Source organism: Salmo salar, chromosome ssa02, assembly GCF_905237065.1.
Source record: "Salmo salar chromosome ssa02, Ssal_v3.1, whole genome shotgun sequence".
Classification (NCBI taxonomy): domain Eukaryota; kingdom Metazoa; phylum Chordata; class Actinopteri; order Salmoniformes; family Salmonidae; genus Salmo; species Salmo salar.
Genome location: NC_059443.1, coordinates 33647586 through 33667260, shown reverse-complemented (window position 1 = coordinate 33667260; position 19675 = coordinate 33647586). Strand labels below are relative to the sequence as shown.

General features: G+C 41.9%; 1 protein-coding gene across 1 annotated transcript in view; it reads right to left on the bottom strand.

Moving 5' to 3' along the window:
- Window positions 1-5992: 5992 nt before the first annotated feature.
- Window positions 5993-19675, bottom strand: part of LOC106581260 (ribosome biogenesis protein BMS1 homolog) — a 38847-nt gene continuing 25164 nt past the window's right edge. Inside the window, exons 18-22 of the mRNA XM_014163214.2 lie at window positions 15859-15981; window positions 12240-12387; window positions 9060-9235; window positions 7542-7703; window positions 5993-6784 (exon numbers count right to left, since the gene is read on the bottom strand). Coding sequence (XP_014018689.1) covers window positions 6557-6784; window positions 7542-7703; window positions 9060-9235; window positions 12240-12387; window positions 15859-15981 — 837 coding nt within the window. The 3' untranslated portion in view covers window positions 5993-6556. The remainder of the gene's footprint in view (window positions 6785-7541; window positions 7704-9059; window positions 9236-12239; window positions 12388-15858; window positions 15982-19675) is intronic.

Here is a 19675-nt window from a genome sequence, read left to right as displayed (position 1 = left end):
GAAACAGCTTGAAAAGAAGGTTCCCAGCCTGCTGGACTACTACTTCACAGAACTGAGGGCATCAGTAACCAAGCAGGTGGACTTTGCTTCCCTGGAGAAAGAGTGGAGGGAGATGTTTGCCTGGACAGACTTCCATCGCTTTCTCCTGGGATGGATGCCAGGACACCAGAAGATCAACAGATATACTAAGCAGCTGACTAAAGAGATGCTGAGGAAAGTGAAACCAGGGGCGAAAATCTGATATCAACTTTGGAGGGGACAATTACATTACATTTTCTCAAGAGCAATTCCTGAGGGGGACACCAAAAGTAGTGCTGTAACACATAGCCTACATTTAATATGGTAAATGTATATTGAGGAACCAAAGAAATAATGTGTTTGCCGTACTCCTAACTACCGGTACCCAAAACTACACAACTAATCACAACAGCAATACCATTGCCTTTAACAAATCTTAGTTCAGTCACCAGTTTAGGTTGAGAGTAGGGGTATCCATGGCATTTTCCAATTATGTTCCTATTTTACAAGTTAAAAAAATGGAGAACCTTTCATAATGTTGCCAAACAAAGACTCAACAAACTTACCTGAGACTCCCTGTCTCTGCCAGTCTGTCCCTGCATATCTGTCCCCAACTCTGCTGTCTGTGTGCCATCTGTTGCCTGCTCTGCCTAATGACATCATTGTGAAACATTTCCATTAGAATTTCATTTCTTTCTTATGAACATTTTATCAACTAGTCTTTGAGATATTAGGCTACTAGGGTTCTTACTTTGCGTTTTGGTGTACTGAAAAATACTCTGTCTGTCTTTTTTCTGCCATTTTTCTACCTGGTTGGCTACACACACACAGTATGTAGGTTATTTACAGTAGGAGATGGGCTTCTATCATCTTATCTTCTATCATTCTATATGGGCTTCGATCTAAAAGGTAGCTAGCAAATGTGAAACGGATTGCAGTGACAAGAGTTGACAGCTGTATGAGTTCACCATTTACACAACATATGCTGCAACCTTTTGTAATTTTAATCGTTTGTTTCATATTGGCTGGCTTCTAACAATAGCTGAATTTGCAAAGCTAGCGAGCACCAATTCAGTGGTGTTTGCTATAATCTTTGCTACCCGGGTTAAATAAAGGTGAAATAAAATATATAAATAAAAGTTCCCTTGCGACAATTTAGCTTTTGCAACGAGACCATTAAATCTATTTAAAACAATGGTAGAAGAGAGTGTAGTTCTGTTCAGTTTATCGCTAACCTTATCACAGGGACTTTGAAGCACTAACTTACATGCATGCTGATCTTGGAATAAATTGACGATAGCAAAGATTCCGTCTTTGACGACGCCACATAAATGGAATAGGTACTAGCTAGCTTAATAGTTAATATTTGCGCGCTAGCTCTGCATATTCAGCTAGTGTGTGTGTGCGATTGACTGGATTAACCTCACGTCAGCTACGTGCATTGAGTGCCTTTCAGACAGTAGATACGACCTCTACTTTACCTCGCAAGCTAAGGAACTGGCAGTGGATCAAACCATTGTGAGGCAAAGGGTGGGGGGGGGTCGCAATCTTTTGAAACTTAAAAACGAGCTATTAAGTGTCTATAATCAGCACAATTGCTTTCATTGCGTATTATTAATATTATTTAAATTACATAGTTATGTTTCAGTGATATATTGGGGGGGACAAATCATATTTTTCCCAGGATGGGGGGGTCGTGTCCCCCCCGGGATTTCCGCCCCTGAGTGAAACGGTGACTTAAGCCTCTGCCATTAAGGCTCATCAATCACCTGCTTATTGCACTGGGTTGTATTGAGGGATGTAGATCAGAAAAACTGATTTGCTGTGTGTTGTTGGGTGGAGAGCAGAAGATTGCCTAAAATCAGACATTGAGCCCATTTTTTGGTATACAGTCAAACAATGCATTTAAAGTTTTCCTTACAAGCTAAAATATTTTAAATTACATTTGAACTTACTTTAGCGGTTGGTTCTTCAGCTGCTCGAAATTTGAGACAATATCAACTGGAAAGTTTTGTTAACCCGACTATTTAGAGCACAGGCACTGAAGATGAAGGTCTATCACCTGGCACATGCACAAAACCACGTAAACACCCGTTAGTATGCATCGCGTGCATGTACTTAAATCGGTTTAATAATACTTTCCTGTGGATACGTAAAACAAGATTGACCAGTTGACGGACCAACACCACGGACAATCGACCGAGGTAAAGACAGTTTCAAGTTGGATATTCGCGCTTTCAAACCACTTGAGCCACAGACTCCAAATAAGTGTCATTATGTTGGGAAAATTGCGCACAACATTGCACAGGTCTTATTTTCACGATCTGGACATTAATTCGCTTTCCAAAGCTAATAAACATGTGGAAGTGTGAGCAGCATTTTGTATTCCTAGTTGAATAAGTACAAACTTTTTTTACATTTGATTTTCAGTAGCTCATTGGTCATGTGACCTACTTGACACAAACAAGGTCCAGAATGTCCACTGACTACCCTTCTATATTGCACACCCTTTAGTTTGTCCATTTTCATCTCACACGTTTTTACATGAATTTTTCAAAATGTAAAATTTCAATAGCTCCTTAGTCATGTGACCTAGGGACTTCAAACAAAGTTCAGAATGTCCACTGACTATACCTTCATATCGCACACTCTGTCTACTTTCATATCATGCTATTAGACTTAAATCTGTAAGCTTTGCAGACCTTCATTTCACATGGGTGTTTCATATGCTCTTTTTAATCACAGTAATAGGCAGGAATTTGTCAGTCAAAGTGAGCTTGATAAGGTGAAAGAATCCTTTTCATAGCATCACTTTAATATACTGTACATTAAGACAAATCCTTCTACGTTGAGTATTAGAACGCAGTTTCCATAACCTGATAATGATTTGATATTTGAGTGCATTCACAACAAGCCACCTGCAGACAACTTACAAAATGCAATAGTGCATTTGAGGGTTTGTTTTTCTGATGAAAATAGTTATTTGATGCATGGCCTACTATTTCTAACTGAAAAAATAAATTCCTACATCTTTTATGAGTAAAATCCTTTTTCCAAAATTGATTTAGGTACATTTTTGTGAAGAGGTATGGGGGGTTGTGATATGGGTAATTTAATAGTAAAATCATTTAAGGGATCAATACATTTCTATATTGCTTCCCCAGTATCTGCATGAACCATCAGGCCAAGTGTTTTTGGTTTACCCTGCTGGACAGAAAGAGGAGGAGGAATCGGAACACGCTGCATTCAAATTCAGGTCTTAGTTATTCCATTGTGCTGGATCTAATACATATTAGCATGTTACATATATTCATAAGTGTAATCATTTTTTATGACATACTGTGAAAAACTCATATAGTCAGTTTTACAAGGGTATGTTTGGCAGCATGAGTGAAGGATGCTTTGTTGCGAAATAGGAAGCCAATTCTAGATTTAACTTTTTCCAGACTCACATTAAGCATCTCCAATCCAAAATTAAATCTAGAATTGGCTTCCTATTTCGCAACAAAGCCTCCTTCACTCACGCTGCCAAACATACCCTGGTAAAACTGACCATCCTACCAATCCATCGACTTCGGCGATGTCATTTACAAAATAGCCTCCAACACTCTACTCAGCAAATTGGATGCAGTCTATCACAGTGCCATCTGTTTTGTCACCAAAGCCCCATATGCTACCCACCACTGCGACCTGTATGCTCTCGTTGGCTGGCCCTCGCTTCATATTCGTCGCCAAACCCATTGGCTCCAGGTCATCTATAAGTCCTTGCTAGGTAAAGCCCCACCTTATCTCAGCTCACTGGTCACCATAGCAGAACCCACCCGTAGCACGCGCTCCATCAGGTATATTTCACTGGTCACCCCCAAAGCCAATTCCTCCTTTGGCCGCCTTTCCTTCCAGGTCTCGGCTGCCAATGACTGGAACGAATTGCAAAAATCACTGAAGCTGGAGACTCATATCTCCCTCACTATCTTTAAGCACCAGCTATCAGAGCAGCTTACAGATCATTGCACCTGTACATAGCCCTTCTGTAAACAGCCCATCCAACTACCTCATCCCCCATATTATTTATTTTTATTTTTTTGTTCTTCTCCTTTGCACCCCAGTATCTCTACTTGCACATTCATCTTCTGCTCATCTATCACTCCAGTGTTTAATTGCTAAATTGTAATTATTTCGCCTCTATGGCCTATTTATTGCCTTACCTCCCTAATCTTACTTCATTGGCACACACTGTATATAGACTTTTCTATTGTGTTATTGACAGTATGTTTGTTTATTCCATGTGTAACTCTGTGTTGTTTGCGTCACACTGGTTTGCTTTATCTTGGCCATGTCGCCGTTGTAAATGAGAACTTGTTCTAAACTGGCTTACCTGGTTGAATAAAGGTGAAATTAAAAATAAAATACATTTTAAAAGTTATGTGGGAATGTCTTATGTCCGTTCTACATGTAGTGTTGGCACATGGAATATTCCTCAACTGCATACATCATAAATTACTATTGCAAATAGAAGTATTATGTTCAACAGCTGACATTTTCAGATATTATTTTGACAAACACACTTTGGTGATTACAATTCATTCTCTATTGTCATAGATTTGTTAGGCACTGTCATCTGTGATCTTTGTGATATGACTTTCTTTAAGCACGTACTGAGGAAACTGTCACTTAATATTTTTTTCTTAAAGTCTACAAACGCTCTACATTTATTCACTCTGATAGGGTTGGATCCAATATGCTACTTTTATTATTGTCCTGTAAATGGTTCAGTGGCTATAATTTAGGTTCTGTGTTCACTGCATGTTGGGCCCTCACGAGTTTGCATCCCTGCATGAAACCTAGTGGTCAAACAAGGAAATGGTTCCAATCGCTTTTCCACCATTCATTTTTCTCCATGGGGGTTTTAGAAAATCATAAGGGCCGTGTTTCGTGTCGGCTTACCCTGCCGTGACATTTTGATAACCATGTAAAATCTCTCTAGTCTAGGACAAGGTGGCTTTTATCAATATATTTGCCTGTATTTAACCCCCCCAAAATTAAATGCTAATGTAGCCATCATAAAGAACTACAAATGCCACGATGATCTGAACAAGACTGCCGAATAGAGGCAAAGGTAAGAATCTCTGGATTAACTGTCTAATGTTAGCAAAATTTGGTAATGAATAAATGTCTTTAAAATTGACACTTCTGTGAACTGTCTTGTGCAAGTTTTAAATTGACACAATACCTGTTAGCAAAGGTGTCAGAGATGACGTGCATGATCTTGTAGGGATTTGTAGTCTTGCATGATGTCTAATTAGCATTTTAGAATCTGAGTGTAAATAGAGCCGAATATATTAATAAGTCACTTTGCATGAGAGATTTACATGGTTATCAAAACGTCCCGCCAAGTTAAGCCTACATGGAACACAGCCCTTATTTTAAGGGATTCTAAAATTCCCTATGGGAAAAATGAATGGTGGAAAAACGATTATCATTACCCTGTAGCAGATGTTCTGAAAGAGCTGCAAAACCTGGACCGGTACAAATCAGCTGGGCTAGACAATCTGGACCCTCTCTTGCTAAAATTGTCCGCTGCCATTGTTGCAACCCCTATCACTTGGGTATTATGACACCTCCGCTGTGGGGCTCTAGCATCTGACAGCCACAATGGCACTGCCCATGCTATCTCCATTTTAAAGTCGTACATTTTTCTTCATTGGCTGATTGCTCCCAACTCAGGCATCTCACCCGGTTGACTACTTTAAAATGGTGGAAGTCCACAATGGCAATGTCCATGCTAAAACGGGTTATATCCATGATGAGTTCTCTCTGACAACAGGCACAACTTCAAAGTTGCTGAAATGCCATGTGCTTCCACTTATCAGTGCATTTGTAACAACCTAGCCATTACAAAACTTCTACTCGATCAAAATATATTAGAGAATTACACTTACTTTTATGCTCTTTTAGAGTTGAGGAACTCGCATACTATTTTTGCAATTCATTTTTTATTAAAACACCACGGAAGATTGAAGCTAGACAAGTGGTCAAGATATGACTAATATACAGTTCTTCCTAGTTCCTCTATGGAACCACTCAAAATGAGGTGTCAATAACTGGGGTTGAAAAACCACATTACACAACCAGGCTACAGAAGCTGAAGGATGTTCATCCATTCCTTGCATTTACACTGTCTCCTACCCCAGTACTGCAGACTCTCTGGGTGAAGATTCCCCTAGGTACAGATCTAGGATAAGCTTCCCCTCTCCCAATCTTTCCTTCATACTGGATGCAGAGACATAAAAATCGTATCCATCAATGAGTTTCTGACTCTAGGGAAGTAGACAAAGGGCTTCATTGCCAAATCCCAAAGTATCCCTTTAACCATTAACGGGGAAAATGCTAAACTGACCCAAGATCAGCATCTAGGGGCAATTTCACTCTACTCCACTGCAGCCCAACAGATTATGCTTAAACAGAGGATTATTCCATTCCATTGGTAGGCCAAAAAGTTATTACACTGGTCTTTAAGAGAGTCATATTGATTTCCAAATCAGTCATCAAGCGGCGCCCCTTTCAGACTGGACCTCTGACTCTTCTTCTCCTTCTGGCCCATCATACGGTAAAGCTTCTTCTTTGCCTCCTTCTGCCTCTTGAGCTTGTCCTCCTCCGCCTTGTCCCGCTGCCGCAGGAAGCCCTTGTGCTTAGCGTGCTGCGCCGTGTGCGCTTTCTTGACCTTGTAGTTGTGCACTGTGCTCAGCGCGTTGAGCAGCGCTGCCACCTGGTGGACAAGAGAGGGCACATGCTCAGATTTCAAATGCAGTGTCATTCGTGTGTGTGTGTGTGTGTGTGTGTGTGTGTGGCAGTCATTGAAGCCACAAATGTTCAAGGCTGATCGCGGTACTGCAGGCAGTACTGCAGGCATTGTTGGCAGAAAACAGGACCCCCCATTACAGTGAATGAAAAAATGGCAGTATTCGTGGTCCATCTTACCGTATAAAAAATAAGACAATCATGGTACCAATAATTACTTTAATACACCAGTTGTATGTCCTTGAAACAATTATTTTAAAATCTCACACAGAAGTTATGGATAATTAGTTGAAGGGGCAGCACTGAGCCTGCAACGTCACTTAACCAACTTAATTTGGCTTCAATGTGGTATGGAGTCTTCACATAGGAATGAACGTCGTCCCGTGATCAATGGCTTTGTCCATTCATATATACAGTTATTGATGTGCGTGCCCACCATATATTATCGGGGGGCGACAGTGTAGGTTTTTGTTACAGCCCAGCTTTTACACAGATTTAGATCATCAACTTCGTCTTAAATCTAGACCACCATTTGTTGAATCAAATGTGTTACTGCTGGAACAAAAGCCTGCATCTTGGCCAGTCCGATTTCTTATAAAATAAGGTGGTGATTGTTTTTCACTTTCACAGCATATTAGTACATCAGAGATAAAATGAGCAAATCTGACAATCATCACAGAATCCAATGGAATTTTTCCTTATCGTTTCCGCAAGGAAACCCTTACCTTCCTCTCGTGGGGCTCCCGTATGACAGCGGGCCTCTGGAGGTCCTTGGGCGTCTTGCCCTTGGGCTGGTCCTGTTTGGGCTTGCTCTTGAAGGGCAATGCCTTCTGCAGCTGCCTGGGGATGTGCAGCTTGTTGAAGTGGCGCTGCGCTCGCACCACCGGCTGCCAAGGGGGGAGAAAGGGTCAAGGGTTAGGTCAGAGCTTCAGAATCCAACCAGGCCAATAGTCTGGCTTCAGCAGATACCTTTTCATACTACAGACGCTGTGAGACATTGGAGCTGAGGACGGATGTCAAATGGTGCCAGAGAAGATGAAGCGTTAACGTGGTGAAATCAGATTTAGACAAACTTTACTGTCCACGCAATGTGGAAAGTTGCCTTCGGTTTCACATACGGACAACAGACATTAAATGCTGGGTGCTAGTTAAAGAGATATGTTTATTCTGATGGGCGAGTGAGAAAAACTTGTAATATTGGTCACCATGGATGTCACAGTGACATGCTTTGGGAAGCATGACGACAAGCCTGTGCGAATGACCGGTGTTGTATCGAGGTGCCTGCCAACCAGAAATGCTTCCCACTAGGCAGCTGTATCACGGTGTTGCTGGTGTTAGCTAACGTAGCCAAATATTTTGCGGCAAGTTTTTTTATTCCAAGTAGGATAGCAGCCTTTATGAGAAACTACTTCTATTGATAACCACCTGGATGTCACCACGTGATACAGTCTACTCAGTGGGGAGAGCATGCATGGCAAGCAGGTGTTTCACAACACCAGGACAGTGTCCTTCGCCCCCGCCTGCCAAGCACAGCTTTCCCACAGATCCTTTAACCTACAGCAAGGGAAGTAGTCAGCTAGCTAGCTAGCGTAGCCAATATATCAAGGTGACAGCTAAAGCACAAGCAAAAGTGGTTGCTTAGTTGTAGTGATTTTTTAATATACAAGTAGGATATGTATCCAAAAAGTATTACAAAACTAAATGAATCCTAAACACTTTCCCAACGTCGGCCACTACGATATGTAGTGGCTCAAATGATGTGTGTAGCGCACTAACGCCCTGGACCAGAGCTAGTGATGGAGTATAGCTCTGGTCCATGGTGTTAATGCACTGCACATGCCATCTGAGATGCAAAAACACTATCTGAGACACACATGCATGACTTTTGAGATTCGCCTTCAGTACGCAGCTGGATGGTTCTCGGATTGGCAGGAAGTAGGAAATGCACTCATAAATGAATCTGTGTGGTGTTGTTTTGCACCATTTTTACTTACCAAATGCTTGAAGTTACGTTATTCACCCAAAATACCTAAAATGACTAATAAACACACCTCTTTTGTGAACAATAAACAGTTGATGGTCTGCCTCCATATTTAATGAATTGAGCTTTATCAAAAGATCAGCTCACACTTTATTTGGATAGTACTATAGATAATCTACAGATGGTCAAACTGTTGATATGCAACTGCTTGCTAGGGTTACGGTTAGGTTTAGCAGCAGAACAGTGAGCGGACATTCCTTACCTTGTACAGCGAGTCTGTGTTGGGCTTGTTGCGGACCCCCAGGTCGTGTTTCAGCTGGCCCACCGTCCTCATGCCCGACCAACTGTCCTTCTGGCCCGCTGGCATCAGCAGGGAGGTCACGGGGTTGTAGAGCTGAGGGACTGACACCGGGTACCAGGAGCGCAGGAACACAATGTCTACACACACACACACGTAATTAATAACATTATGGCTGACCCCAATTATTTGATTGGTCGATTGTTTGGCCGATAGGCGGTTGGTAGACATTTTTTGGGGGCGAACAGTAGCAAATATATATTTCTCAGTGAACTAATCCATTGCGGAGGGCGAGACTAATCATTGTCAGAGTGAACACTGTTTGCAGAGCGCACAACCTATGCTACACTTGTGAGAAACAAGTTTTGATTTATTTCATTACATTTATGAGTTTTGTCAATTTAGTCACCGTCTTTTGTTTGGAACACTCCTGTCAATGTTGAGTAAGGTTTACGCATAGAAGTAGGCGTATTGGCTACCTGGCCTGATCGCAAATGTTGACATATAAATGTGCCCATTTCGGGATCTGATAGAATTTCTGATTGGCTTAACGCACGACCACTAATGAGCCGTGGAGCTTCTCAAAGTAATGTTTTCTTCACCTCAAACAAAGTCTGTTTTTACATCCATTGAGAATGACAATTCCTGTGCCGAGCTCACTGGCGCGGGAAACTCTGGTCGTGTCTACATTTGACACATATACAGTGGGGGGGAAAAAGTATTTGATCCCCTGCTGATTTTGTATGTTTGCCCACTGATAAAGAAAGGATAAGTCTGTAATTTTAATGGTAGGTTTATTTGAACAGTGAGACACAAAATAACAACAAAAATATCCAGAAAAATGCATGTCCAAAATGTTATAAATTGATTTACATTTTAATGAGGGAAATAAGTATTTGACCCACTCTCAATCAGAAAGATTTCTGGCTCCCAGGTGTCTTTTATACAGGTAACGAGCTGAGATTAGGAACACACTCTTAAAGGGAGTGCTCCTAACCGCAGCTTGTTACCTGTAAAAAAGCAAGCAATCAATCAATCAGATTCCAAACTCTCCACCATGGCCAAGACCAAAGAGCTCTCCAAGGATGTCAGGGACATGATTGTAGACCTACACAAGGCTGGAATGGGCTACAAGACCATCGCCAAGCAGCTTGGTGAGAAGGGGACAACATTTGGTGCGATTATTCGCAAATGGAAGAAACACAAAATAACTGTCAATATCCCTCGGCCTGGGGCTCCATGCAAGATCTCACCTCGTGGGGTTGCAATGATCATGAGAACGGTGAGGAATCAGCCCAGAACTACACGGGAGGATCTTGTCAATGATCTCAAGGCAGCTGGGACCATAGTCACCAAGAAAACAATTGGTAACACACTACGCCGTGAAGGACTGAAATCCTGCAGCGCCCGCAAGGTCCCCCTGCTCAAGAATACATATACATGCCCGTCTGAAGTTTGGCAATGAACATCTGAATGATTTAGAGGACAACTGGTGAAAGTGTTGTGGTCAGATGAGACCAAAATGGAACTCTTTGGCATCAACTCAACTCGCCGTGTTTGGAGGAGGAGGAATGCTGCCTATGACCCCAAGAACACCATCTCCACCATCAAACATGGAGGTGGAAACATGCTTTGGGGGTGTTTTTCTGCTAAGGGGACAGGACAACTTCACCGCATCATTTGACGGGGCCATGTACTGTCAAATCTTGGGTCTCCTTCCCTCAGCCAGGGCATTGAAAATGGGTCGTGGATGGTTATTCCAGCATGACAATGACCCAAAACACACGGCCAGGGCAACAAAGGAGTAGCTCAAGAAGAAGCACATTAAGGTCCTGGAGTGGCCTAGCCAGTCTCCAGACCTTAATCCCATAGAAAATCTGTGGAGGGAGCTGAAGGTTCAAGTTGCCAAACGTCAGCCTCGAAACCTTAATGACTTGGAGAAGATCTGCAAAGAGGAGTGGGACAAAATCCCTCCTGAGATGTGTGCAAACCTGGTGGCCAACTACAAGAAATGTCTGACCTCTGATTGCCAACAAGGGTTTTGCCACCAAGTACTAAGTCATGTTTTGCAGAGGGGTCAAATACTTATTTCCCTAATTAAAATGGAAAACATTTTTGACATGCGTTTTTCTGGATTTTTTTGTTGTTATTCTGTCTCTCACTGTTCATATAAACCTACCATTAAAATTATAGACTGATCATTTCTTTGTAAGTGGGCAAACGTACAAAATCAGCAGGGGATCAAATGCTTTTTCCCCCCACTGTATGTGACTTCTGCTATCAGAATACAAAGACTGCAATGAAAAGACTGGTCTAGATGCACAAAAGTGTGGTCTGATTGTGTTCAGACCTGGCTGCCCACTTCAGAAGGTAGTCAGGCTGCATTGTGTGCAGTAGGCAAAGTCATCAACACTCCTCCCACAAGTCTCAAGAATACTTCTGTTCTGGGACCGAGGCACCTTTTCATTATAACGTTGGAGTAAATATGTCCCTAGTGTGTGAGTAACGTGTTTGCTGGCCTAGCCAGCTAGCCAATATTTGGAATATCATTTTTTTGGGCTAGAGTTACGCTAACCCATTTGTAATCCCTTCAGCGTAGCTGGCTAGCTACAGAGGTTAGCTGGCTAGCTACAGAGGTTAGCTACAGAGGTTAGCTACAGCCATCAGTTGTTGTGTTATCATATTTTGCCTATTTCACCGTTTGTAGAATGCATACTGGCATTTGAATATAGCGTGGGAATAGGGAATCCGGACACGGTAGGCACGTTTAAATGTAGGCGTAGATGCATGACGCGTACGGAATGAACAAGAGTAATGAACAACATGTAACAGGAGCACAGGGACGTAATATGTAAACACACCCGGAGGTACTAGATAGGAATATAAAGGCAGTATTCCATGTAAATTACTGTAACGCCCATAGAAGCTTCCATGAAATGTGCAACCAAAACAGTAGGAGCAACCTGCTGTAGGCAATACATTAATTTGTCAAATTGTATAAATCCTATTACTCCTGGAATTTTCACCATATTACTTTCACCTATCCAAGCCTTCAGATCTCCATAAGCGCATAGAGGGTAGGGTGCGGGGGCTACGGGTTGTTTTTGGGACTATGAAATGCTCTAGACTGCGCCAGTTGCTCACCACTCATCAGCAGCCTGTCTTCGAACGTGGCTCTGTAGGCTCCCGCCGGCGTTGACAGGGCCTTCTTAATTTGACCTCTGACCCCACTGACTGTTCGGATGGAGGCTCCTTCGAATTTTGCCACCTCCAGCACGGTGTTGAACATCCCCTGGGAACAAAACAGAGGTGTAAAGCGCACGTTTTTCTTAATTTTTTGGGGTGGACCTGAGTCTCATTCATACTCAGAGTAGTAGGGCTGATCTGACTTTATATTCACACAACTTCTAAGGACATATACATAAGGTTTACATACCAAATTTCATGGCCCCATGTTCATCGGTTCAGTTCTTATCACACCAGGGCTATAAGGGCCATCTAGTGGTGTAGCGTGGCTGACTTTGAATGCAGCAACTAATCATTCTCAAATTCATTAGAGGTTCATTCATTGAGTCTATAGATGGGTTAGCTAACAACGCCACGGAAACTATGTGCACACGCCAATGGGGCAGAAGTCTGTGTTGTGATTCTGGATGGCCAGATAGCTACCAACAATGACAAGATACTGCCATGTGGGGAATCGTAAGTGACTCGTTTCAGCTAGTTTAATCTTGTTCTTGATACCATGTCTTGTTTTGAGGTGTTTAGACTGATTTCAAGTCAATACTAATATGGCTAAAATTGACTAGCTAGCTAACCAACAACTGTAACAATGTTTCTGAGAGACTAAACATTGAAGAAATCTAGGTTTACATGTTGTCGACAATCTAATCCAACCCAGTCTGTTTTGCCCCGTAGCAGCGCGTGTGTCGGTTTTGTTGCTAAACAACCAACCCGTCTATATACCAAATCTGGAGTCAAATCTGATTTATGGTTCATAAGAAGATTTGTAAAGGATTTTTAGCATTAGCATATGTGCTAACGTGCATCTATTGGTACAGTGCAGCCATATGAATGCAATAACAAAACAATTCTAACCCATTGAAGACTGATGTAATGAGTCGAAATACAAAATCTGGATTGAATCTGATGCATGGTTCATGAGGAGAAGATGATTGAGTATTCGCGTTACATATTCAAATAATGAGTTAATAGTTTCCTTGTTTTTTGAGATATCAATACCAAATACAGTGCGTTTCATCTTAGGGAAGTCCATGATAGCGATTACAAGTTTCAAGTTGATAGGCCACTGTGGAGTGGATTTACACTGGTTAAAATGGACACGTAAAAATGTTAAGTATTTTTTTTAGCATATTAATGCTAATATGCATCTACTGGTATAGTGTGGCATCTTTGAATGCATCAACATTATTTTTTCATTCTTTAGGGACTATTGCGATTGGTCCAAAGACCACATTTGGAGTGAATCTGACAGTCCATTAGGATTTTTTATGATTATTTGAAGCATAGTTAAAGTGAATTGTTAAATGACATCTTAAAAAAAGTAAGGAAACTAATTTCAAACTTAACATGGTTCATCATGGTAATGACCCTAAAAAGTTTAAAATATTTCCTAATTTATCAATAACCCTGCCATTTCTTAACAAATCCCTTATCTTTTTTCAAATTAAGTTAAGAGATGTACCATGGGCATACATACATACAGTTGAAGTCGGAAGTTTACATAAACTTAGGTTGGCGTCATTAAAACTCGTTTTTCAACCACTCCACAAATTTCTTGTTAAACTATAGTTTTGGCAAGTCATGCATGACACAAGTAATTTTTCCAACAGTTGTTTACAGACAGATTATTTCACTTAATCACAATTCCAGTGGGTCAGAAGTTTACATACACTAAGTTGGCTGTGCCTTTAAACAGCTTGGAAAATTCCAGAAAATGATGTCATGGCTTTAGAAGCTTCTGATAGGGTAATTGCCATCATTTGTGGCAATTGGAGGTGTACCTGTGGATGTATTTCAAGGCCTACCTTCAAACTCGGTGCCTCTCTGCTTGACATCATGGGAAAATCAAAAGAAATCAGCCAAGACTGCAGAAAAAAAATGGTAGACCTCCACAAGTCTGGTTCATCCTTGGGAGCAATTTACAAACGCCTGAAGGTACCACGTTCATCTGTACAAACAATAGTACGCAAGTATAAACACCATGGGACCACGCAGCCGTCATACCGCTCAGGAAGGAGACGCATTCTGTCTCCTAGAGATGAACGTACTTTGGTGCGAAAAGTGCAAAACAATCCCAGAACAACAGCAAAGGAACTTGAAGATGCTGGAGGAAACAGGTACAAAAGTATCTATATCCACAGTAAAACGAGTCCTATATCAACATAACCTCAAACAAACAAAAATAGAACTGTTGGGCCATAATGACCATCGTTATGTTTGGAGGAAAAAGGGGGGAGGCTTGCAAGCCGAAAAACACCATCCCAACCGTGAAGAACGGGGGTGGCAGCATCATGTTGTGGGGGTGCTTTGCTGCAGGAGGGAGTGGTGCACTTCACAAAATGAAAGGAATCATGAGGAAGGAAAATTATGTGGATATTAATCGAAGCAACATCTCAAGACATCAGTCAAGAAGTTAAAGCTTGGTCGCAAATGGGTCTTCCAAATGGACAATGACCCCAAGCATACTTACAAAGCTGTGGCAAAATGGCTTAAGGACAACAAAGTCAAGGTATTGGAGTGGCCATCACAAAGCCCTGACCTCAATCCTATAGAAAAGTTGTGGGCAGAACTGAAAAAGTGTGTGCGAGTAAGGAGGCCTACAAACGTGACTCAGTTATACCAGCTCTGTCAGGAGGAATGGGCCAAAATTCACCCAACTTATTGTGGGAAGCTTGTGGAAGGCTACCCGAAATGTTTGACCCAAGTTAAACAATTTAAAGGCAATGCTACCAAATACTAATTGAGTGCATGTAAACTTCTGACCCACTAGGAATGTGATGAAAGAAATAAAATATGAAATAAATCATTCTCTACTATTATTCTAACGTTTCACATTCTTAAAATAAAAGTGCTGATCCTAACTGACCTAAAACAGGGAATTTTTATTAGGATTAAATGCCAGGAATTGTGAAAAACTGAGTTTCAATGTATTGGGCTAAGGTGTATGTAAACTTCTGACTTCAACTGTACATACTTTGGTGTTATTTGGATTTATGGTTCATGAGAATACGTTTTTCCAAAATGTCCAAGATGGAAGGAAATCTATCCCAACAGACCTTATGGGTCCTTGAGGCAAATTTGTTCAGCATGAGGAAAGACACCTACATGAGGAAAGACAACAACCGTTTCAAATCTCTAGGTCAAACAGGGTGACGAATATGAGGGTTTAAGTGAGTGATTACAACAGCGCCCCCTATAGGCCAAATAGTGCCATTATCTTTGACCAAGTTACTCATGGCCTCTAGTTTGTGTGCCAAATTAGGGGGGGATTTATTTTAATTTTAAATCTAGTTATTTGACCATGTCAAGAAAAAATGTAATATAAAAGTTTCCCAGCTTTCCTGTGAACCATTAATTTTATATTAATATATTCATAAAGCATTATGTACACACAGCTGGTTCATAAAGTGTTAGATTATTTATGTTATTCTGTTCTACAACAGATTAACTCATGCCTCAAATGTCTACCACAAAAAATATATATAGTAGCTGAACTATAGTGCTATGAGGTGCATCCTACCTTGATGAATGATGTGTTCTTGTAGATCTTGTATGGGTAGCCAATCAGCTTGAGCTTTTTGACTATGGTCACAGATTTGTCCAGGTCAAGGACGACTCCTGTAGCTGCGATGCGGAAACTGGTCTGCAAGAGAGAGAACGGAGAACTTCAACAAAGATACTACTAGAAGTAACCCATACTGTGTACTGGTGCATGGTATGTATGTTGCTCCTGACAAATGAGACATCTTTGGTGTAACAGGTAATAATAATGACAAATTAATACAAATATCCAGTTCACCATTTACCGGGTATTTACATAACATGGTAACATTTTAAAGAGGAGCTGAACTCAAAAAACAACTTCTCTGGTTGAAGATATTGCATCAATATGAGTCGTAAACAACTGTACTCGTTGCAATTTACTGTGGTAGAAAGTCAATATCTTCCAAAACTGAGATTTGCGGCTGGCAGCACCCCGTAACTATTGATTTGGAGCACGGTAACATGCGACCCGATCATAGCAGCAGAATTAACCTACAGCACAGCTGCACGCTATCCAATCGTAGCAGCAGAATCAACCTACAGGTCGCTCTTTTCTTCAGACAGCAGAGTTGACCAATTGAGGCATTAGCACACAGCGTCTCGGAATGAGACATGCAGTGCCTTCAGAAAGTATTCATACCCCTTGACTTATTCCACATTTTGTTGTGTTACAGCCTGAATTCAAAATGGATTAAATCCATTTTTTTCCCCCCCCTCACCCATCTTCACACAATACCCCTATCATGACAAAGTGAAAACTTTGTCATTTCTGCAAATGTATTAAGTCATACCCTAGTCAATACTTTGTAGAAGCACCTTTGGCAGTGATTACAGCTGTGAGTCTTTCTGGGTGAATTAATCTCCCAGTGTCTGGTGGAAAACAGACTGAACAAGATTCTCTTGTAGGATTTTGCCTGTGCTTAGCTCCATACATTTTTTTATCCGGAAATACTCCAGTCCTTACCAATGACAGGCATACAACATAGCACGATGCAGCCACCATCATGCTTGCAAATATGATGAGTGGTACTCTGTTGTATTGTATTTAGGACAAAAAGTTAATTGCTTTGCCACATTTTTTGCAGTATTACTTAATTGCCTAGTCACAAACAGGATGCATGTTTAGGATTTTTTTTTACTTCCTTTATTTTCACTCTGTCATTTAGGTTAGTAATGTGGAGTAACTACAATGTTGTTGATCGAGCCTCAGTTCTCATATCCCAACCATTAAACTGTGTTTCAAAATCACCATTGGGCTCATGATGAAATCCCTGAGCAGTTTCCTTCCTCTCCTGCAACTGGGTTAGGAAGGACACCTGTATCTTTGTAGTGACTGGGTGTATTGATACACCATCCAAATTATAATTAACAACTTCACCATACTCAAAGGGATATTTAGCGTCTGCTTTTTTTATTTTTACACATCTGCCAATCGCCATCCTTCTGTGCGAGGCATTGAAAAACCTCTGTTCTTTGTGGTTCAATTTGTGCTTGAAATTCACTACTTGATTGATGTACTTTACAGATAATTGTATGTGTGGGGTACAGAGATTTGGTAGTCATTCAAAAATCATGTTAACCATTATTATTGAACACAGAATGAATCCATGCAACTTATGATATTTGTTAAGCACATGTTTACTCCCTCCCCCGCACCCTCCCCTGAACTTGTTTAGGCTTGTCATAACAAATGGTTTGAATACTTGACTCAAAATATTTCAGCTACAAAGATTCCACTTTGACATTATGGGGTATTGTGTGTAGATCAATGACAATCTAAATTTGATCAATTTTAAATTCAAGTTGTAACAACAAAATGTGGAAAAAGTAAAGGAGAGTGAATACTTTGAAGGCACTGTACATGTAAACAGGGCTGAAAAGTGACTGGAAGCAGAAATATATAAATACTTATGGTATTATACTACTGGCAATATATACATGTAAACAAGAGTAATAGTAACCGGTAGCAGGATAAAATAGATAGATACTAAAAAAAGGTAATGGCAATCAATAAATCAATGAACAGCATGGGGGGGGGGGCAGTATTTGTTTAGCCATTTAACAGTCTTATGGCCAAGATATAGAAGCTGTTTAAGAAGTCTGTTGGTCGGAGCCTTGATTCACCGGTACTGTCTGCCAGACGTGAGCACGGAGAACAGTCCATGTTTTGGGTGATTGGAGTCTTTGGCAATTTTTCAGGGCTTTCTCAGACTCTCCCAGGCATGCATGTCCTCCCAGTGATGCGCTGGGCCTCCCGCACCATCCACTGTAGGACCTTCCGGTCAAGGGCGGTGCAGTTGCCATACCAGACAGTGATACAACCAGTCAGGATGCTCTCCATGGAGCAGCTGTAAAAGTTCCTAAGAATCTGAGGGGCCTTTCCAAATCATTTCAGCCTCCTGAGGGAGAAGAGGCACTGCCAAGCATTCTCCACGATTGTGCTGGTGTGAGAGGATCAAGTTAAGTCAGTTATGTGGACACCGAGGCACTTGAAGCTCTTTAACCGCTCTACTGCGGCCCGTCGATGTGGATCTGCACCCTCCCCTCCTTCCTGAAGTCCACGATCAGCTCCTTGGTCTTGCTGACGTTGAGGGAGAGATTCTTGTTCTGGTCCCACACGGACAGGTCTCTGACCACCTCCCTACAGGTCGGCTGTTGGTGAGCAGGCCGACCACCATCGTGTTGTCAGCAACTTGATGGAGTTGAAGTCGTGCATGGGCACACAGTTGTGGGTGAAAAGTGAGTACAGGAGGGGACTAAGCACACACCTCTGGGGGCCCCCCCATGTTGAGGGGCAATGTGACGGAGGTATCGTGGCCTACTCTTACCACCTGGGATGGACCCGTCAGGAAGTCCAACATCAAGTTGTAGAGGGGGGTGTTCAGTTCCAAGGTCCCGAGCTCGGAGGGCACTATGGTGTTGAACGCTGAGCTGTAGTCAATGAACAGCGTCCTCACATAGTATGCATTCCTTTTTTCTAGGTGGGAGAGGGCAAAAATGGAGTGCAATTGAGATTGCGTTGTCAGTGGATCTGTTGGGGCATCATGCAAATTCTAATTGGTCCAGGGTGTCTGGGATGATTGAGTTAATATGTGCCATGACCAGCCTTTCAAAGTACTTAATTATTACAGATGTGAGTGCTACAGGGCGGTAGTCATTGTGGCAGGATGCCTTAAGAGGTTTTGGGAACAGGAATGACGGTAGTCAGCTTGAAACATGTGGGGATTACAGACTGGGACAAAGAGAGGTTGAAAATGTCAGCGAAGACGCCTGCCAGCTGGTCTGCGCATGCCCTGGGGACATGCCCCAGGAATACCGTCTGGCCCAGCGTTCTTAAGAGTGTTGACCTGTTTAAAAACCTTACGTCAGCCTCATAGAGAGAAATTACCCAGTCCTCTGGATTAGTGTGGGCTCTCATGCAGGGCTCTGTGTTGTTTTTGTTGAAACCCGCATAAAAAGGCATTGAGTTTGTCTTGTAGAGAGGCATCGTTGGGCAGATCACGGCTAGGGCTTCCTTTGTAGTCCGTAATGTACTGTAGCCCCTGTCACATGTGTTGGAGCTGGTATAATAGGATTCCACCCTGTTCCTGATATTGTCCTTTTGCAAAGTTGATGGAGGTCGTAGCAGGACTTCTTGTACGCATGTGTCCTCAGCCGTAGCCTCGGGGTTGGCTGCTGTGTTGCATCCAAGTCAGGGATGTTAACCCTCTACACTCCAGCCCGTATACAGGTTGTAAAATGTTAGATTTGGAAATTGATAAGTGCTTAAATTGGAACACGGTGGCTGTAAATAA